At 25.7% G+C, this 22,065-nt stretch overlaps 3 protein-coding genes across 13 annotated transcripts in view; 1 reads left to right on the forward strand and 2 right to left on the reverse strand.

The window, feature by feature from the left end:
* Window positions 1–22,065, reverse strand: part of LOC122501065 (nucleolysin TIAR-like) — a 503,799-nt gene that overhangs the window by 113,528 nt on the left and 368,206 nt on the right. For all 8 annotated transcript variants that reach the window (XM_043610312.1, XM_043610310.1, XM_043610308.1 and 5 more), the window contains one exon: window positions 16,391–16,493. In XM_043610312.1, coding sequence (XP_043466247.1) covers window positions 16,391–16,493 — 103 coding nt within the window. The remainder of the gene's footprint in view (window positions 1–16,390; window positions 16,494–22,065) is intronic.
* LOC122501068 lies at window positions 7,561–9,768 on the reverse strand. Of its 4 annotated transcripts, none has more exons than XR_006301535.1 (5): window positions 9,273–9,768; window positions 8,835–9,099; window positions 8,647–8,721; window positions 7,842–8,559; window positions 7,561–7,580 (listed from the first exon to the last, which is right to left on the reverse strand). XR_006301535.1 is itself a non-coding variant. In XM_043610317.1 (4 exons), the coding sequence occupies exons 1-4, from the start codon at window positions 9,593–9,595 to the stop codon at window positions 8,512–8,514; spliced, it is 711 nt and encodes a 236-aa protein (XP_043466252.1). In that variant the 5' UTR covers window positions 9,596–9,768; the 3' UTR covers window positions 7,801–8,511. The 4 variants fall into 4 exon arrangements, 1 of the variants encoding a protein (XP_043466252.1); XR_006301536.1 differs by lacking the exon at window positions 7,561–7,580 and having other exon boundaries at window positions 7,801–8,129; window positions 8,362–8,559; XR_006301534.1 differs by lacking the exon at window positions 7,561–7,580 and having other exon boundaries at window positions 7,801–8,166; window positions 8,362–8,559.
* On the forward strand, window positions 10,413–13,110 carry LOC122501067. Its single transcript, XM_043610316.1, has 5 exons — window positions 10,413–10,792; window positions 10,936–11,307; window positions 11,594–11,921; window positions 12,216–12,360; window positions 12,525–13,110. The coding sequence occupies exons 2-5, from the start codon at window positions 11,125–11,127 to the stop codon at window positions 12,613–12,615; spliced, it is 747 nt and encodes a 248-aa protein (XP_043466251.1). The 5' UTR covers window positions 10,413–10,792; window positions 10,936–11,124; the 3' UTR covers window positions 12,616–13,110.

Here is a 22,065-nt window from a genome sequence, read left to right on the forward strand (position 1 = left end):
TTAAAAAAACCTGTAAGAGTCAGGGAATTTTGATCGAAATCCTGAAAAATTGTTGTTTTCTAAAGTTATTGTGTTCATTCTTAAAATCTAATTTTACTTAAATATTTCAAAATTAATTCAATTTTAAAAGAATTGCGTTTACAATTTTCATAAGTAGATGAACTTCAAAAGATTTTGATTTAAAATTTTGTAAAATTTCAATTTTAATTTTAAATGAATTTAATTAGAAATATAAAAAAACTTAGATTTAAAAAAAAAAATTTAAAACTAAAATACTTCTGAAATTAGTTAAATTTTTTAATATTAATTGAATTGATTATTAAAAATAATGGATTTATTGAAGAATTTTAATTACAAACACTAAAATAAATTGAATTTTGAAGCAATTACAAATGATTGCAGAAATTCAATTATTTTCAAAAGTAGAAAAATTCTTCTCAGAAATTCAATTAATTTCAAAAATTTTCATAAAATTCTTGGCAAAATTTTATTTATTTTTAAAAACTTCCCTCAATTCAATGATTTTTAATAGGTATTAACTGTTCTTAAAAAATTTTCCAAAAGAATTCAAGTATTTAAAAAAAAAATTTAATAAAATTCTACACAAACCTTTAATTATTTTCATAAATAATAAAACTCAATGCTGAATTTAAATTATTTTTAATACAATTTTAATATGTAATCCCTCGAAAAAATTAATTATTCTTCAAAATTTTATTAAAATTTTTTTTCGAAATTCAATTATTTTCAAAACTTTTAATAAACTTCTTGTCAGAATTTAAATTATTTTTAATTTTTCAATTTTAAGAAGCATTCAATTGTCTAATAAAATATTTATTTGTATAGTTAAATACTTGAATTCTCGTAGAATTTTCTAGTAAATATTGATTTAAAAATGAATTTCAAATTAAAATCTTTGAAAATTTGTACTTTTCATACTTTTAATTAAGAATTTTATAGAATTAATTTTTCTTAATAAATTTAATGTAATTTTTTTTTAATTATTTGAAGTTTTTAATTGCTAATATATTTAATTGAAAAATGTCAGAATAATCGAAATTTCGTAAAATTAAATTGTAAACAAAAGAATTTGAAAATTCACAAAGAACATTTTCGAAAATTATCAAAAGAAAATTGACTTAAAGAAGAATTTTAGTTGAAAATTCTAGAAATGAATAATCGTAATGACGAGAATAACTTTTTAAGAAGTTACAGTAATAAAGTAGCAAGTTTTATAATAATATTCTTATATGTTATTGAATTTCAAATTTTTGAATATCTTAATTTCTATAAAAAAATAATGATTAAATATTTATTTAAAAATGAAGTTATTGATGTCTACAAAAAATTTTCGTTTTAAAAACCTAAAAAAATTCCGTTTTTTAACCTGGAAAACCTAGGAAAGTCAGAGAATTTGAAAAGAGGAAAAGCGTGGCAACCCTGTAATTATTTATTTTCAAAAAAGCTTTTTCAATTTTTCCCCACGAAGGAAACTATTAAAATTCTTTTTTCACCCCTTTGAATATTAATTTAAAACTTTAATTTTCAGACTCTATGAAAAAAAAGAGGCAAAGGATTAAAGTTTCAAAGACAACGAATAAATTTCAAAAAGAGGGAAAATTGTTTCAAAAAAAAAGAAAGAAATATTAAAGCTTTCTAAAAGTTATACTAAGCGGATGAAATTATTTAATATTAATTTATTATTGAAAGAGCCAAAAAGTAGATGAAGGAATTTTCAATGAAAAATCCCGGGACTTAAATGGAGGAATATAATATCTATATACATATATAGAAATCGAACAAAATGAAAGATAAAAGGAATACTAAATGTGGTGTATGCAAATGTAGAGGAACAGGCCGGTAATACAGACCAGGTTAAACTTGCAATCTCCACCTCCTTTTGCTCTACTCCCCCCCCCGCCCTCACCACCCCTCAACCCTTCTCTTGCTCTTCGATTCTCTTCGCCAGCGACGCTCTAATCTCTGGTCTAGTGAAAAAGTTTGGACGCTGGCGACGAATACTAATTAAAGTCTTGCGGAATGAAATTAGTTAGTTGCAGGCTTGCGGGTCTCTCGTTGAATGGCACAAAAAGCCGCTTATGATAATATAATAATACTTCGCCTTGGCCATAGTGTTACACATTTAATTATCATGTATTATGTGTTCATTATATTTTGTAGGGAAAAAACAATTTTGATTTTTTTCCAGGAGAACAATCTTTGCCATTGAATAAAATTTGTAAATAATATTTTAAAATTTTTATACAAGAAATTTTAACAAAATAAATAATAAAAAAGCAGAAATAAAAATAAAAAAGTATTTTATAAAAAAATCGAAAAAAGTAAATAAGAAAAAAATCAGGAAAAATAAAAGAAAAATGACAAAAAAGAATAAATATAATAAATTGTAGATCCTGAGAAATTAAAAATTGTAGTATTTCTTTTTCACTTTTCGATTGTGATTGAACAAAAAAAAAAATATCATTGTGTATAGATGAAAAGCAACTGTGTGAATGGAAAAGAGAATATCCAAAAGTACGTTATTAGATTTTGAATGTGCAATTGAGCTGTCTGAGACACTGGAGTGGTACATTGTGAAAGTTGCAATTTTCTTCTTCGCCACGCGACTAGCAAGAAGAAAAAGCACCTCTCGAATTCTCATTCTCAAGAGATATCGATTAGAAAACAGTCGAATTATTATAATAGCATTTTTTTTCAAGAACGCACCACTTCAACGTATTTTCAAAAAAAAAAAGAAAAAAAAATAGAATCCTTTCATTAATTCATCCGATTTATTAAGTATTCTCTGAAAATTGTACTTAAAATCTTCTAAAAGACTAATCGCACTCGCTAAATGATTTTTTTTTTAAATCTCAAACTAATATTTTCATTACGAATTCGCGAAATATTTTATCGCAGTTTATTTAGATTTTCTGGTGAATTTTTATTTTTATTCAGGGTTGCCACAGGTCAGGGAAGTCAGGAAAATCAGGGAAAAGTCAGGGAAAGTAAAATTGGTCAGGAAAATCAGGGAAAAGTCGGGGATTTTTAGTAAAAGTACTGGAAAAATTTAATTTTTAAAATTTATGAGAAAACTCTGAATTTTGATGTTTTTTTTTGCCTTGTAAACTATGAAATTACCATACAAATTTTAATACAAAACATTCAATTTTTGCTATTTCTGACAATAATTTCTTTTTAAATATCTTAATTTTTCAAGAACAATCATAAAATTATGACTTATAAATTATTTAATGAATAATTTTTACAATTTTCATAAATACTACATTGATAGAAGAATTTTAGTAAAAAATACTAAAAAAAATGAATTTTGGAAAAGTTATAAATTGATTCCTGAAATTCAATTATTTTCAAAAGTTATAAAAATTCTTCGCAGAATTTCAATTATCTTTAAAAATAATAAAATTCTTCTTCGAAATTCAATTTTTTTTTAAATTTTAATAAAATTCTTGGCAAAATTTCACAAGTATTCAATTATTTAGAAATTTTTTAATAAATTTCTTTGAAATAATTCAATTATTTTCATAAGTAATAAAATTTTCACAGGAATTCAATTCTTTAAAATACAAAATTTCATAAAATTTTTTGAAAAATATCAATTATTTAAAAAAATTTTTTTAATAACTTTCTTTAAAATAATTCAATTATTAACAAATTTTTTAATAACTTTCTTTGAAATAATTCAATTATTTTCATAAGTAATAAATTTTTTACAGGAATTCAATTATTTTTATAAATAATAAAATTCTTCACCAAAATTCAATTATTTTTTAAAACTTGAATAAAAGGCAGGGCTTCAATTCCACCTTTTCCAATTAAACAAAGACTGACTGTACATTTCCTATTGTACAAAGTAAAATTCGCTAATAATAATTATTACCTATAGACCGATTATACAAAAAGTAACTGATTACAAGGTATTCAACTCTAAAGAAATTAAATATTCAACTGACCGACACTTCATGGACCGATTGTACAAAGACCGACTCTACACCTATATAATTTTTTAATATTTTAAATTTTCATGGACCAACTGTACAAAGACCGACTGTACAACAATATAATCTTTAGAAATTTTCAATCTTTTGAATCTTTATGGACCGACTGTACAAAGACCGACTCTACAACAATATAATTTTTCAAAATTTCGAATCTTCGTGGACCGACTGTACAAAGACCGACTCTACAACAATATAATTTTTCAAAATTTCGAATCTTCATGGACCGACTGTACAAAGACCGACTCTACAACAATATAATTTTTCAAAATTTCGAATCTTCATGGACCGACTGTACCAAGACCGACTATACAACAATATAATTTTTCAAAATTTCGAATCTTCATGGACCGACTGTACAAAGACCGACTATACAACAATATAATTTTTCAAAATTTCGAATTTTCATGGACCGACTGTACAAAGACCGACTCTACAACAATATAATTTATCAAAATTTCGAATCTTCATGGACCGACTGTACAAAGACCGACTCTACAACAATATAGTTTTTCAAAATTTTGAATCTTCATGGAGCGACTGTACAAAGACCGACTCTACAACAATATAATTTTTCAAAATTTCGAATCATCATGGACCGACTGTACAAAGACCGACTCTACAACAATATAGTTTTTCAAAATTTCGAATCTTCGTGGACCGACTGTACAAAGACCGACTCTACAACAATATAATTTTTCAAAATTTCGAATCATCATGGACCGACTGTACAAAGACCGACTCTACAACAATATAGTTTTTCAAAATTTCGAATCTTCATGGACCGACTGTACAAAGACCGACTCTACAACAATATAGTTTTTCAAAATTTCGAATCTTCATGGACCGACTGTACAAAGACCGACTCTACAACAATATAATTTATCAAAATTTCGAATCTTCATGGACCGACTGTACAAAGACCGACTCTACAACAATATAATTTTTCAAAATTTCGAATCTTCATGGACCGACTGTACAAAGACCGACTATACAACAATATAATTTTTAAAAATTTCGAATCTTCATGGACCGACTCTACAAAGACCGACTCTACAACAATATAATTTTTCAAAATTTCGACTGTACCGACTGTACAAAGACCGACTATACAACAATATAATTTTTCAAAATTCCGAATCTTCGTGGACCGACTGTACAAAGACCGACTATAAAACAATATAATTTTTAAAAATTTTGAATCTTTATGGACCGACTCTACAAAGATCGACTCTACAACAATATAATTTTTCAATATTTTGAATCTTCATGGACCGACTGGACAAAGACCGACTCTTCAACAATGTAATTTTTAGAAATTTTAATTCTTTTATTTGTTTATGGTACTGATGACTATTAGTTTAAATGTGTTATTTTTATAATTTTGATTTAGAATTAATAATGTAGACAAGGTTTTTTCTAAATGCAAAATATTTAATTTATTGTATCAACTCATTAACACTAATCATTAATCACAACACTAATTATTAATCGCTCTGCGTCCTTTTTTTATAGGCGGCTGAGATTTGTCTTTTGCTGGGTCTTTTGCTTTGGGTTTATCAATTGGTCGTCCTCTTTTTGGTCTCAAAATTCGTTGTGGTGCCTTTTGAACATTAGTAGATGTTTTAATGGGTGTTTTTGTTTTGTTTGCTAACTTGTTTTCTTTTAATGTTGGTAGTGTAGGTGATGGTTTTGATTTCGAACTTTGTAATAAACCATTTTTGGTAGGATCTTCCTCAACTGCAATACTGACTCCTTTATCTGCATCTATATAACAAGTGCATAAGAATTATATTTTATAAAGATAAATTATTTTAGTGTAAAATCGTCACAAAAAGGGTACAAATGTACAACTTTAAAGTTATTCGTTCACATTGTTACTTTTCATGTTTTATTATTTCTATTGTTTTTCTTTTACTTGTATCTAATTTGTATAATTGCAATTTTATTTAATACCTGGAGGAAATTGCTCTTCTTCAATATTTGAAGATAAATCATTCTCCAATTCTTGATTAAGCCCTTTAATAAAATAATTGTATTTTTTAATTAGATAAACATAAAAAATTATATGTAATAATTTAATAATTACTTAATAGTATTTCTCACCTATTTCAATGAGCTCATCAAAATCTATAAATTGTAATAACAGTGTTAGTGATTTAGACAATCAGTGAAATTCTACTTATTTAATAGATTAAATTTACTGATTAGGGGATACTGGGGCGAAAAGTTAAATTTTGCATAAATGATTTTTAGACAATATAATCCGCTTAGATGCAAATATTTATACATCAATATTGTAGGTCAACTTTTCCCCTACAACTTTCAATAAAAAAGTTTCTGATATTTTCGCATAAAATACATGTTTTGTCCTTCTTTGAAAATTTTGTTTCTTTTAACTTTATCTAAATAAAATAAACTTTAACTAAATTCTATTTCTAGCCTACTGAAACTATTTTCTGATAGGTGTTAAGTAGTAGATAAGTTAAACTATACGTAAACAAGTAGTTTATTGAACGTGAATGATTTATCATTTCGCCCCAGGGTGCGTTTCTTGCTTTAACAACAAATATAAAAAATCTGACTAAAGATATTTAGCAAATACCTTTAGGTATCTCTTCAGGGGACCCTAATAATGAAGTAAAAAAATCGCGGTGAGAATAAATGCAAAAAATATACTTAAAAGTTAAAATTTTCTTTTAGGAAAAAATTTTCAAAAGTAGGGTGAAAAAGAATTTAAATATGGACACCACAAAAATTAGCAGAATGTCACATAACTCCGCACATTTATTTAGGGTGATAACACTCTTCTATAATTAAAATTGAAATGCTCTAACTATTTCCGTTCGAAAGATAATGAATTTTAACTGTTTTCACAATTTAACTTTTCGCCCCAGTCTCCCCTAACAAGTAATAAGTATTTCACTTATTACAATTAGTAAGAATACACTTGTTTGTACACACTACACAGCAAAATTATATTTAGTACGTTACCTAGTAGTGGATATGTTAAATTTCCATCTCTTTGTTCTGAGCATGAATTTGAAGGTTCTGTGATTTCGCCAGGTAAAAGAGCACGTAGATTTTCTGACACAGATTCTATATTTTTTATATGTTTATCAATAAATATATTTATTATTTAGTACTAATTAAAAATAATTCTATAAATTATTTATATATAATGAGTAAAAACCTGGTGTATTTTCATTCTTTTTCAACAATGAAGAATCAGATAACAACTTGTTCTCTTCATTATCAATTCCTAAAACATTTTAAAAATAATTATAAAAATAAAATTTTGATTTGATTTATAACTTTACGACGGTTATTGTTGCTTACTCATTTGAAACAATAGATTTTGGTAAGCCAGACGCCGATTACAATTTATGACATTCAGTAAAAAATTCTTTAATGTCAAGTGTTTTACTATCAGTTTCTCTTGACATTCGATTATATGCGAATCTAGGGTCCATTTTAACATTTTACTTTGCTTTAATTTTTTTCCATCTTTCACTTTAGTTAATTTTTTATCTTCGCGTTTCATTAATTTTACAATTATTTCTGAGAAACAATAAAGTCAATTTACGTAAAAAATAAAATTTTTTTAAGTTTTCAAACTTAAAAATATATTATTAGTTAATTCGTGAATTATGTTAGGTAGATTAGAATTTAACTAAATAAAGTTTAAGCAAATGAAAATTCTGTTAAGTGAAAAGTCGATTACGTAGCTGTTTTTTTAAATTGAAAGTGTTACTTAACATTAACCTTCAGAACACAAAGAAATAAATTTATAAGTTTCAATAGATAATGAAACCAACTCACTGATTAATTTTAAAATATCAGGGTCTGACACTTGACTTATTGATGAAAGTAAATAAGTAAAAAATGTTGCTTCGAATGGATCCATTTTCTGGTTGCAATGGAAAGAGTTGACTGATTCTGCCAATTGTGTCCAATTCGTTCTTAAGTATGTCATATATGAATTCACCAGTGGTTCTTGAAGTGCTATTTTATCAGCCTCAGTTTGAATAATATGAATTCCATCTTCAAAATGTGATAATGGGAGTAGTGGTAGTCCTAATGCCATCCACAAAACACTTATGCAATTATCTGGAATTTTCAGTGATTTCCACTCAGCCAATAATTCCTATTATATGAGTAAAAATTAAAAAAAGAAAAAATACTAAATAATAATATAAATAATATAATGCGATCTGAACATTGAACAAAGATATTCAAATTCAAATTTTTAATCCAAGTTTGTAATTAAAAGGGTTGTAAGTTTCCTGCAAATTTGCATTAATCTGAAAAATGCAGTACTTTTTAAACAATTAATTATTACTATTATATAATGATGCCAAGTTCCTTGAAGAATTGATTCTTTCAAATTTTGATGAATAGCATTTACAGAGTTTTCTTTAAAACCGCATTTGATTTGCTCAACTTTCAACGATGGTATTAATTCTCTAATTTTACACCAAACCGCATCATATTATTGTAAACTCCTATCAGACATCAAAATCCATATTGGCGTATAAATCTTCGAAATTAAATTTACATAAAATTAAAATTAAATAACTGCATCAGTAGGGCAAAGAATTAAATATTAAATTTTTAATTTATTCACCGGATCTATTTTGCTCTCATTTTTTTTCACACTCACAGTGTAAAGATGCGAAAAATCATGTTTCATGGAAGGAAGCTGCAAGATTTAATTAATTATAATTTGTATTTCAAATTTTATATTAATTTTTTTAAAATTTTATTTAATAATTTACTTTGTTTTTTTAAATATTTAAGTAATTTAAATCTTACACGAATCGAGTCTTCAATGTATCCAGTGGAAAATGTGTTTTCTCGCAAAAATGTACTCATTAGATTAGACATAAATATCGTTGCACACGATTCACCCACAGTTATAGTTTCTTGGTAATAACCTTTTAAAAAAATATTATTTTCTAAACTCTCTGCAAAGCCTTCCATTGTTTCCGGAATTTGTCCCGCATTTATATTTCTTTTCCTGCTCATCATAGTTTTGACTGATTCAAAATTAACCAATTTCTTTATTTCTTCTAATTGGCTGCGTAAAGAAAATTACTAATTAATATTTAAATTCAATTAAAATTTTTAATTAAATTAAATTAAAAAAAGTTTTATAAATAAAATTATTTCATAATAAGTAAAATAAAATAATCGAAATTTAAAATTTGTTATTGCATATTTCAACTTTAATTAATAATTAATTTTGCTCACTCTTCGAGAACTTGATCGTAAATAGATCGCAAAGGTAAAGACGTGTTTTCAGCCATGAGTAACATTTTTTCTTTCAATCGACACAAAGTTGCTCCATGAGCTACTGGTTTATCAATATGACATCCGAAAAATTTTACTTCCTTAGTACTTTCATCTTCTTCTGCTGTAGCAGTACAGGAAGTACTTGCCCGTGTTGCACATCGATAAATGATTTTCTCCTTTTTATTTTTGTCTGATTCTTCCTTGCTTTTCATTTTATGATAAAAGAACCCATCAGCGAAATATTTTGAAGTCCCTTTTCTTTCACCATTTAACTCTTCCATTTCTCAATTTTCCAATAAAGCGCACAGTATATTTGTAATATAATAATATTACAAATTGTCGTGATGATTTGACAACTTGTGTTTATATGTGAATATAGTAATATACAAATTGAAAATAATAAAACAATAGACAGTGTGAATATCAGCATTTCACATTATTTATTCTTATATCAAATTAATACCAGTATTTTTTTGAATATATTACAAAATAAGAAGAGAAATACAATTTTTTTAAATTTGTATCTATAAGAATAAGGTAAAATTATTGAATTACAAATTACAAAATGTTTTGTAAAATTTATTATTATCATTATCATTTTTATTAAAGACAAATGGAAAAGGAAGAAGGTGAACGCAAGAATTCATCAAAATACTTTTATCGTGGTTTCTATTATCATAAAAAATCGAAAAAGAATGACGATACATCAGAATTTTCTACCTTTCGCTGTGTCAATTATGATACTTACGGTTGTCTTGGTACAACAAAGGAAAATAATGAATCCAAATTAGTAGAAATTACAAAAGGTCACAATCACGAAGCAGATGTAAATGCGCAAAAAGTATCAAAATTAAAAAATGTAATTTTAAAAGAAAGCGAAAACACTCCTTTGAAACCAAAAAACTTGTTCAATTCCATTGTTTCTAAGTAAGTTTTTCAATTTTAGTAAATTTTTTTCTGATATTATAAATATATAATATATAATATATTATATTATAATAATATAATATAATAATAATAATATATTATATAATATATTATATATATATTATATATATATATTATAATATATATAATATATTATATAATATATTATATTATTATTTCTTGTTTTATAATATATGAGAAAAAGCGTGCATCAAAATGTACAGTAAATTTTCGAAAGATTTTCTAAAAGCGCATTATTTTCGAATTCGTTAATGTATAGACAACCACCGGAAATTGGATCATCCTTAAATTTTAATTCTATGAGATCCTCGATATTTCGTAGAAGTGAAAATAAATTACCAAATATTCCAAAATACTTGACAGATTTTGAGAATGTGTTAAAAAATAATTTCGAACCGACTAAAAGCTTGTTTCGTGGCATTGTCGAAGTAAACGATGGATCGGCAGCTGCAATATTTGGATCGGATTTAATGATATCGTTATTAAATTCGTGTGACACAAAGAAAGTTGATATCGATGCAACTTTTTCGGTAAAAATATATAACAAAACAATTAATCTAAATAATATTATTTAATATATATTAATTTATTAATATATCTTAAATGTAAATATTATATTCTATATATTAAAAAAATTAAAATTTACATTTATTATTGTAATAATGAATTATAGGTTTCTCCACGTCAAATGTCAATTTATCAATTATACACTGTTCATATCCAAAATCGGGGTACAGTGAGTATATATGAAAATAAACCAACATTTTTAAACAAATTAATAAAATGTTTATTTAAATATAATTATACTGTCAATATCAATATTTTTTAAATTTTTTAGAATTTTTGTTCATTATGGGTTTTAATGACACGAAAAACCTTACTGTTATACACTGCCGTATGGAAAAAGATTTTGAATCTAGCTCCCAAATTGAAAGAGAATTTGATAGAAATCATGTCAGATTTCGAGACCGCTATACAAAAGTCAATAACCAACAGCATTTCAAAGGAGATCACAGTTAAAGCATGCTGGTTTCATTTCTGCCAGGTTATAATTATTCTGCATACATAAATCATTTAAATCATTTTTATATTTTTTTAGGTTAAAAAAAAGTTTTATTGATTACTTTTTTTTAAAAGTAACAAATGTATTTTTTCCATTTGTTAATTTAATTGTTTTAAGAAAATTTAACACTCAGTTTTCGATACGAAAGATTTCATTGACAATACCAAATCTCTTTCCATCAGAAACAATGAGATAATTTTATTGTTTTGAAAATTGTAATAATATTTTATAACATGAAATTATTCTAAAATTATAAATTATTATTTAGGCATTGTTAAGGTATTGGAAAAAACTAGGTTTAATTCGTAAAAAGGCTCCAAAAACTGTACTATGGATGGTGATGAACCTTGCGTTAGCACCTGATACTCGATTTTCAGAAGGTTTAGAATTGATAGAAAAAGTATGCAAGGATGATATACAAAATTTCAAAGATATTAAAACCTTTCTCGATTATGTCAAGAATCAGTGGATTCCTCTAGCATCTGTGCTATGTGTTTGTGATTGTAGCCAAAGAACAAACAATGCAGTAGAATCATTTCATAAAAACGCATTTGACGAATTAGGAGGCAATCATCCGCATATGTATGCTTTCTTAAGTAAGTTCTGAGTTATTTATAGACAAAAAGAAATAATCGAAAATTTTTCAGTGATTTAAATGTATTGTTTATTATTATTTAGTATTCGTATAGACTTCATATTGTACGAAAGTTTTTTTTAAAATATCCAATGAAAATTCAAAACAGCAGTGGGGATATAATTATTTCTATTCGTATATTACTATAAGCATTCAAAATTAAAAAATTTAAGTTATGTTATACAATATAAAAAAATAATTAAAATAAAATCACAACTTACAAATCAAACAAATCATTATTAATAAATGATAATAGCAAAAATGGCGGCCTACATTGCTTCCGAAGATTTACAGTACTTAAGAGTTTTGAAAGGTTATTCCATTAGACGTAGAGAGTCGAAAACTTCTATTACCAACGACGCTCATATTCTTTATTGTCAAAAAGAATTGATTGATAAAAAGTAAGGAAACTAAAGAATTTTTTTTACATCCTATCATTACAATATTACTAACATAACTAACGTTATTATTATTATAATTATTATTATTATTATTATCATTATTAATATTATAATAACTTACCTTATTATTTATGTAATTAATATATTTTGATTATTAAATATAGAATTGATTTAGAAGAGTTTTTGAAAACAGTCGTTACACGTGAACATCAAAATCAATTAAAAGACTTGCTAGAAATTACTGGTATGCGATAAAAAGTTAAACCTATTTAAATATTGATAAAATTGTGATAATTTAATATAAAATATTTAATATTTCTAATATTGAAACGCTTGTTGAAAAAATATAACAAATTTTACGCATTATCAAAAAGTTTTTGAGGAGTTTCATATAATCACAATATGTATTTCAAAACGTATTAAAAAGATTGGAAATTTTGTATTACACAATTTAAAGACAAAATCACATATCACATTCTGAGGGGATAGGGAATCAAGCAATTTGTGACACGAATAAGAAAAAATGGCGTTAATGTACATACTAGAGTGTGAAAAGGGGTAGAGAGGGTAAAAAATGGTCAAAAATAGTGTGACGTAATATTTGGATAGCCCTTAAAGTATTTATATAAAACTAAAAAACTTTTTGATGCTGTAAATTGTAAAAACATAAAAAGTTAAAATACAATAAATTTATAGAATTATCAGCAACATTAGAAAAGGATATTGAGCCTACAACAACAAGAAAACGAAAACCAACAGAGAAAAAACAAAAGACTTGAAGCCATCCTCAAAAAAAAGAGCGCCACGAGTTTAAAACACAAATATTTAATTCAACACGTTATCTTTAATGTTCAGTCATTTTTGACGAATAAAAAATTATTCCATATTTCGCAATGTAACAAATATAATTTCATACAATAAAAGTTTATACATACAAATTAAAATAGTCTTTATAATGTTGTGTCAAAAAGATTTAAATTGGTCTTTAAAGATTTGAAATCTTGAAAAATTATATTGTTGTATTGTCGGTCTTTGAACATTCGGTTCATGAAGATTCAAAATATTAAAATCTATATTAATGTACAGTCGGTCCATGAAGATTCGAAATTTTGAAAAATTATATTGTTGTAGAGTCGGTCTTTGTACAGTCGGTCCATGAAGATTCGAAATTTTGAAAAATTATATTGTTGTAGAGTCGGTCTTTGTACAGTCGGTCCATGAAGATTCGAAATTTTGAAAAATTATATTGTTGTAGAGTCGGTCTTTGTACAGTCGGTCCACAAAGATTCGAAATTTTGAAAAATTATATTGTTGTATAGTCGGTCTTTGTACAGTCGGTCCATGAAGATTCGAAATTTTGAAAAATTATATTGTTGTAGAGTCGGTCTTTGTACAGTCGGTCCACGAAGATTCGAAATTTTGAAAAATTATATTGTTGTAGAGTCGGTCTTTGTACAGTCGGTCCATGAAGATTCGAAATTTTGAAAAATTATATTGTTGTAGAGTCGGTCTTTGTACAGTCGGTCCATGAAGATTCGAAATTTTGAAAAATTATATTGTTGTAGAGTCGGTCTTTGTACAGTCGGTCCACGAAGATTCGAAATTTTGAAAAATTATATTGTTGTAGAGTCGGTCTTTGTACAGTCGGTCCACGAAGATTCGAAATTTTGAAAAACTATATTGTTGTAGAGTCGGTCTTTGTACAGTCGGTCCATGATGATTCGAAATTTTGAAAAATTATATTGTTGTAGAGTCGGTCTTTGTACAGTCGGTCCATGAAGATTCGAAATTTTGAAAAATTATATTGTTGTAGAGTCGGTCTTTGTACAGTCGGTCCATGAAGATTTGAAATTTTGAAAAATTATATTGTTGTAGAGTCGGTCTTTGTACAGTCGGTCCACGAAGATTCGAAATTTTGAAAAATTATATTGTTGTAGAGTCGGTCTTTGTACAGTCGGTCCACGAAGATTCGAAATTTTGAAAAACTATATTGTTGTAGAGTCGGTCTTTGTACAGTCGGTCCATGATGATTCGAAATTTTGAAAAATTATATTGTTGTAGAGTCGGTCTTTGTACAGTCGGTCCATGAAGATTCGAAATTTTGAAAAATTATATTGTTGTAGAGTCGGTCTTTGTACAGTCGGTCCATGAAGATTCGAAATTTTGAAAAATTATATTGTTGTATAGTCGGTCTTTGTACAGTCGGTCCATGAAGATTCGAAATTTTGAAAAATTATATTGTTGTAGAGTCGGTCTTTGTACAGTCGGTCCATGAAGATTCGAAATTTTGAAAAATTATATTGTTGTAGAGTCGGTCTTTGTACAGTCGGTCCATAAAGATTCAAAAGATTAAAAATTTCTAAAGATTATATTGTTGTACAGTCGGTCTTTGTACAGTTGGTCCATGAAAATTTAAAATATTAAAAAATTATATAGGTGTAGAGTCGGTCTTTGTACAATCGATCCATGAAGTGTCGGTCAGTTGAATATTTAATTTCTTTAGAGTTGAATACCTTGTAATCAGTTACTTTTTGTATAATCGGTCTATAGGTAATAATTATTATTGGCGAATTTTACTTTGTACAATAGGAAATGTACAGTCAGTCTTTGTTTAATTGGAAAAGGTGGAATTGAAGCCCTGCCGAATAAAATTCGATGCAAGAATTCAAATATTTATGTAAATAATAAAATTCTTCACAGAAATTCAGTTATTTTTATAAACTTGAATAAAATTAAATTTTGTTTAAAAATTTAAAAAATATTCTGGTCAAAATTTCAATTATCTTTACAAATAATAAAATTCTTTTTCGAAATTGAATTTTTTTTTAAATTTTAATAAAATTCTTGGCAAAATTTCATAAGAATTCAATTATTAACAAATTTTTTAATAACTTTCTTTGAAATAATTCAATTATTTTCATAAGTAATAAATTTTTCACAGGAATTCAATTATTTTTATAAATAATAAAATTCTTCACCAAAATTCAATTATTTTTTAAAACTTGAATAAAATTCGATGCAAGAATTCAAATATTTATATAAATAAAAAAATTCTTCAGAGAAATTCAGTTATTTTTATAAACTTGAATAAAATTCAATTTTTCTCAAAAATTAAAAAAATATTCTTGGCAAAATTTCAATTATTCTTTACAAATAATAAAACTTTTCTTCGAAATTCAATTTTTTTTAGAATTTTAATAAAATTCTTAACAAAACTTTAATTATTTTCATAAGTAATAAAACTCATCGCAGGATTTTAATTATTTTTGATACAATTTTAATCGAATTCCACGAAAAATTTAATTATTCCTAAAAATTTGATTAAAATTTGTCAAAAGAATTCAATTATTTAAAAATCTGTTAATAAAATTCTTTATGTGAATTCAATTTTAATAAACATTCAATTATTTAATAAATTATTAATTTTTTTAATTAAATAATTAAATTCTTCTAGAATTTTCTAATAAAAATTGATTTAAAAATGAATTACCGAATAATCGATTTATTATATTTATGAAAATAATTCAATTCTTGCAACGAATTTTATTACATTTTTTTTTAAATAATTGAATTTTTTGAGAAATTCTACTACTTGTAAAAATAATTGAATTCTTGCGGAGTATTTTTTAGTGTCAGGGAAAAAGTGAAAATTTTGTCTAGAAATCAGGGAAAAGTCAGGGAAAAATCAAATTAAATATTTGTGGTAACCCTGTTATTGAATGTCTTAAAATTTCTCAAAGAAATTTTTTTTAATTTTATTACTGAATTTTTTTCTTGAATTTATTTTATTTTCCAGTTATTTGAATTTAATTAATGTGAAAAACTCGTAAATTGATTAAAAATTTTTGATACATTTCAAAGTGTTCAAAAAAGTTATCAAAAAAAAAAAAAAAATACTGTCAAGATGCATAACTTTCGGATAAGAAAATTATCAACAACAATAAAATTGAATAAAATAGAAAGTGTTCGATAGTAAAAAAAATGCGGAAGAAGAAACACTAACAAAAGGAAAAAAAGTATAAAGACTCACCTTCCGATTTAAGTGCCGGTGGTTTACGTGTGGCCCAATTCGTTCGGATGCTTCTACTCCCCAACCACTGGCCATTCATTGCACCAATAGCGCTCTCCGCTTCCTGGAACAGTCACGTGAGAAAGTGAATGACGATAAAACGCAGGCATCACGAAACAAAAGTGATTTAAGCATCAGGCATAGGGAAAATATTGCTCGATCGAATTTTGCGCGCTCTGGGCGCGACATAAAACGGGCGGGGCGCCTACCGGACGAAACGGTCCCCCCCCCCCTTCCATCCCCCCTTTTCCTTCCTCACTTTTCAACAGAGAAAGCCGATGAGGGGGAAAAAGGGACGTCAAGGGAAAAGGGAAAACGGAAGCATTGCTGGATCGTATGTGCTCGTAAGGTTTGTACGCTCGACCGAGCAGCCAATCAGCCGACGACTCGGATATCTAAAATGAGATCGGATTACTTGGTAGCGCATATAAAAAAAAAAAAGAAAAGGGTATCGTGGGCCAATTTTTCCTTCAGAGCTTCAGGCATGTATCATTCGCGCTTACCGTATCGATGTGACGTGTAATTTTAAATCTCTCTCTCTCTCTCTCTCGGCGGATAAAATTTATAAGTTTATAGACTCTAATTTTTTGTAATTTTTAAATTATTTACGTGATTTTTTTTTTTGCTTTTCAAAATAGAAAATATTTTCTCTCGTCGATTTTGTAAATTAAAAAAAAGTGGGTATAAATTTTAAGTGATTTAAAAAGATAGTAATAATAAATAATAAAAATAAATAATAGAAAAATAATAAATCAAAAAGCCTTGTAAAATTTTCTCAATCAACAAATTAAAAATACGGACGTTAAAACATTATAAATCAAAAATAAATAATATTTTTTAATAAAAAAATTAATATAAATTTTTTTTAAAAAATCAAAAAAAAGAACAAAAATTAAAAATTAATATAAAATGAAAAGGAGTATTTTTAATAAATTGACAATAGCTTCGAGTCTGTGTGACACAAGTGTCTGTCTGACAGAAAAGGTCTTCTACTACTGATTTTAAGTTAATAAATCATTTTTACAATAAAAGTTTTTTTTACTACTGTCAACAAAACTACTAAATTAAAAAAAAAATTAGTCTGATAAAAGCATTTGACGAATGATGAAATAATATTTAAAGAAGATTTTAAACTACGTCTGACTGAAAACGTGTTTTACTACTAACAGCAAAAAAATTACTAGATAAGAAAGGAGTAGACTAGAAAAAATGCTGAAGGGAAGAAAATATGTCTGACTAAACTAGATTTTTACTACTAGTACCAAAAAAAAGAAAAATATGGAGATATCAGGGCTCGAACCAGTGAAAGTATTTAAAAATACGGACTTTACGGACCAAAAATAAAAAATTACTGTAACTCCTTCAAAATTATTTTTATCATTTAAATTCAATTATTATTTCAACAAATTTGTAACTAAAATTCTTCTAAATCAATTATTTTTAATAATTTTCGAAAAAGTTCTTTGACAATTTTCAAATTCATTTGTTTGCAATATTCAATTTTATGAAATTTCAATTATTCGTAATTTCTCCAATTAAATGTATATTAGAAAATGAAACATTTAAATAATATAGAAAAAAAATTCAATTAAACTTTTTCAGAAAAATTAATTTCAAAATTCAATTATTTCTAAAAATTCACTCTATATTGCTTTTAATATTTAATTATTTTATCTAACATTTTAATTAATTTATTTTTAAATCAATTTTTATTAGAAAATTCTACTAGAATTTATTTATTTAAATACAAAAATATAATTGAATTTCTGCAATAATTTGTAATTTCTTCAAAATTAATTTTTTTAGTGTTTTTAACTAAAATTTTTCCATAAATCCATTATTTTAAAAAATTTTTGAAAAAGTTCATTGAGAATTTTCAAATTTATTTTTCAATTTTACTTTCAATTATTGGGAAATTCTTCAAAATTAAATATATATTAGAAAATAAAAATTTCAAAAAAATAATTTGAAGTAGAATTGAAACAAACTTTTTCAAAAAAAATTCATTCTTCAACAGAATTGTTAGTTATAAAAGTATGAGAAATTAAAATTTTCAAAGATTTCAATATGAAACCTTTTCAAAATTCAATTATTTCTAAAAATTTACACTATAAAGCTTTTAATATTCAATTTTCATCTAAAATTTAAACTGAAATTTATTTCAAATTCAATTATTTAAATAAAAAAAAATATTGTATAATTAAATTCTCATAAAGAATTTTATCAACAAATTTTTAAATAATTGAATTATTTCGACGAATTTTAATAAAAGTTTTAGGAATAATTGCATTTTTAAATGAATTCCATTAAAATTGTATTAAAATTAAAATTCAGCATTGAGTTTTATTATTTATAAAAATAATTGAATTTCTAAAAAGAATTTTATTTACGAAAATAATTGAATCCCTGTAAAAATTTTATTATTTATAAAAAGAATTGAATTATTTGGAAGAAATCTATTAAAAAAAATTTGTAAATAATTGAACTCCTGTGAAATTTTTATTATTTTATGGAAATAATCAAATGTTTGCGGTGAATTTTATTAAAAAAAATTTTAAATAATTAATTCTTTTGAAAAATTTGATTAAAATAGCAAATATTAAAAATCATTGAATTGAGGAAAATTTTTGAACATAATTGAAATTTTATCCAAGAATTTTATTAAAATTTGTAAAAATAATTTAATTTTCTAATTCGTTTTTATTTACCTTAAAAATAATTTAATTTCGAAGAAGAATTATGTCTGACTCGAATTGACTTTTACTAATGAAAACTAAATTCAATTTCGTAAAATAAGATTAAACTAGAAAAATTGTTAAAAGAATGTAAATAACTTTGACAAAACGAGATTGTTACTACTAAGTAGTACCGAAAAAAGAGAAAATGGAAATATTCTGTCTGACTGGAATTGATCTTTACTACTAAAATCTAAATTCAATTTCGTTTGACTTAAAATCAGTTTTTCTACTTCCATGAAAATTACTCAGAGTTTTAGAAAAATCAGAAGAATTGCAAAAACGAATGTCTGCTAGAAACAGCTTTACTACTAGAGAAAGAAAAATTTAAAAATTGTAAAATCAGTCTGTCAGAAAATGTCTTATGACTGATGACAATATTGCAGGAAGTAAAAAAGTCACAATCTGACAGGAAATGTATTTTACTACTAATATTCGTTCATAAAAAAAGGTTTTAAAATAAAGTTTTTTTACTATTGTTGATAAAATTAGTAAAATTTGAAAAAATCTTGTCTGACAACAGGCGCATTTTACCACTGATGTTAAAATTAGTCCCGGCTGACTGAAAACGCCTTTTACTACTGATACCAACATTACTGAAGTTAAAAGAAATCAGTCTGACGAAAATCGTCTTTGACCACTAAATCAAAATTAACCAAAAGAAGAAGTAGACTTTCTAGTCTGACAGAAATTTTCTTTTACTACTGATATTAATTCGTAAATAAAAGATTTTTATTACTGAACAAAAAATTACAAAAATTTGTAAAAAGTCGCACTTTGGTAAAAGACTCACTTTGTCGCACTATTAGAAAAAAATATAAAAATTAGAAAACGTGTTTGGCTGACGAAAAATGTTTTTCACTACTGATTCAAAAATTATCAAAATTTCTCAAAACTGTCTGACGAAAATCTTTTTCTACTACTAATTACTACAGAAAATTCGAAAAAATATAGTCTGACATTAACCGACCTTTACTACTTAATTTTCAACTAAAATAATTCAAAAAATATATATACTTTTCCGTCTGACCGAAATCAACTTCTTTTACTAAAAAAAAAACCCAATTAAATCCTAATAAAACTCTCTTCTATACAACCATTACATCTTTTATTAATGAATGACATAACAATAAGCATTAAAAAAGAAATTTTAAATTCACCCCGAAGAATTTTCACTTGAAAAGTGGGACAATAGTCATCTGAATTTATTAGTAATTAAATGTCTTATTGTCATGAAGATGGGAAGGCGCATTCCTTACCCGTCTTTCAATTGCGGTGGCTTGTGTGAAATCCGTTAAAATTTCGCGGAATCGTTTGGAATTCGTTCAACTCTTTTTGAATGATTTCCAACTTCTTAATGCAAGTCGTGATCTCCTTACATATATTTTTCGGTACTTTGAGTTCATACCTTTTCAAAAATATCTTTTTAAATCACACTGGGTTACAAAAAAATGGTCATATCGTGTTTATTCAAAGTTTCCTGTGATTATTGAAAGTTTAGGTGTCACTGAATAAGAATATACCAGTAAAACATTTTTTCATTCGGTCATTCCCTTAAAAAAACGAGTTTAAAGTGTCAAAAACCGTATTTTTAGCACTTTTTGAGGCAGCGTAACAAGAAAACGCAACATGATAAAAATCTCTACAAGAGCTTAAATAAAAGCTTAAACCTTCAACTTTGAGGCTCAGAACTGAAAAGTACTTAAATAATCAATAAAAACCTCCTTAATCAAGCAGTCGCTACCTGAAATTGTCAAAAAAGCTAGAACAGGAAGCAATTGGTAAAAATCGATTTCCTTAAGCGGATTCGGTTGCAACTTGTTACTTGAAGTTTTTTGAGGTTTCTAATGACGAATTGGAACTTAGATTTAAAAAATTTCAAAATGGCGGACTGAAAATAATGAATTCACTCAATTTTTCAAAATTTGCGTTGATAATTTTAAAAAATTGAGTCCGCCACTTTGAAATTTTTTAAATCTAAGTTCCAATTCGTCATTAGAAACCTCAAAAAACCTAAAATAACAATTTGCAACCGAATCCGGTTAGGGAAATCGATTTTTACCAAGTGCTACCTAACCCAGCTTTTTTGATAATTTCAGATAGTGACTGCAGGTTTTCAGTGCTTCTTTAAGTACTTTTCAGTTCTGAGCCTTAAAGTTGAAGGTTTAAGCTTTTATTTAAGCTTTTGTAGAGATTTTTATCATGTTGCATTTTCTTGTTACGCTGCCTCAAAAAGTGCTAAAAATACGGTTTTTTGAGACTTTAAACTCGTTTTTTAAGGGAATGACCGAATGAAAAAAAGTTTTTCTGGTATATTCTTATTCTGTGACACCTAAACTTTCAATAAACACAGTAAATTTTAAATAAACACGACATGACCATTTTTTTGTAACCCAGTGTCATCTTTTCTTAAACGAAAAATCATTTAAATCAATTTTTCAACACGAGTGAAGAATTTCTTTTGTTTTAATATTTTCTAACAAAGTACTAAAAAAAAAGAAAGTTTTTTTCACTTTTTGTTTTTTAATTAAATTTTTTAAATTAAATTTTTTTTTTTAAATTGTATAACTTATTTTTTTTTAAAAATAAGTTTTTTCTTTCAAAAATAAGTTTCTTCTTTGAAAATAAATCAGAAAAATTTTTCTCTACAGGAAAAAAATTCATTTTTAAACGATGGCATTTTACACGATCGCTTCGATAGGATTATCACATAAATCAACAAATTACGATAATAGCGGCAAGATCCGTGAGCTGTGGGTCGTTTTGTAGGGCACTTCCTTAGGGATTTTTGACGTTACGTAACGTCTGACCAATGTTCGTGACTGGTGAATGGAGAAAAAAAAGGAAATAAATAAAAATAATAATAATAATAATAATAATAATAATACAAAACGGAAGCGA

Source organism: Leptopilina heterotoma, unplaced genomic scaffold, assembly GCF_015476425.1.
Source record: "Leptopilina heterotoma isolate Lh14 unplaced genomic scaffold, ASM1547642v1 Lhet_199, whole genome shotgun sequence".
In the NCBI taxonomy this organism is placed as follows: domain Eukaryota; kingdom Metazoa; phylum Arthropoda; class Insecta; order Hymenoptera; family Figitidae; genus Leptopilina; species Leptopilina heterotoma.

Bases quoted from the DNA above. Each gene is read 5' to 3' on its own strand.
- LOC122501068 (XM_043610317.1), bottom strand. From the start codon at position 9,595: ATGGAAGAGTTAAATGGTGAAAGAAAAGGGACTTCAAAATATTTCGCT. The intron at 8,722-8,834 runs GTAAGATTTAAA...TAAATCTTGCAG, and splicing joins ACATTGAAGACTCGATTCGT to CTTCCTTCCATGAAACATGA. The intron at 8,560-8,646 runs GTGAATAAATTA...TTAATTTCGAAG, and splicing joins ATGAGAGCAAAATAGATCCG to ATTTATACGCCAATATGGAT.
- LOC122501067 (XM_043610316.1), top strand. From the start codon at position 11,125: ATGACACGAAAAACCTTACTGTTATACACTGCCGTATGGAAAAAGATT. The intron at 11,308-11,593 runs GTTATAATTATT...ATTATTATTTAG, and splicing joins GCTGGTTTCATTTCTGCCAG to GCATTGTTAAGGTATTGGAA. The intron at 12,361-12,524 runs GTAAGGAAACTA...TATTAAATATAG, and splicing joins AAAGAATTGATTGATAAAAA to AATTGATTTAGAAGAGTTTT.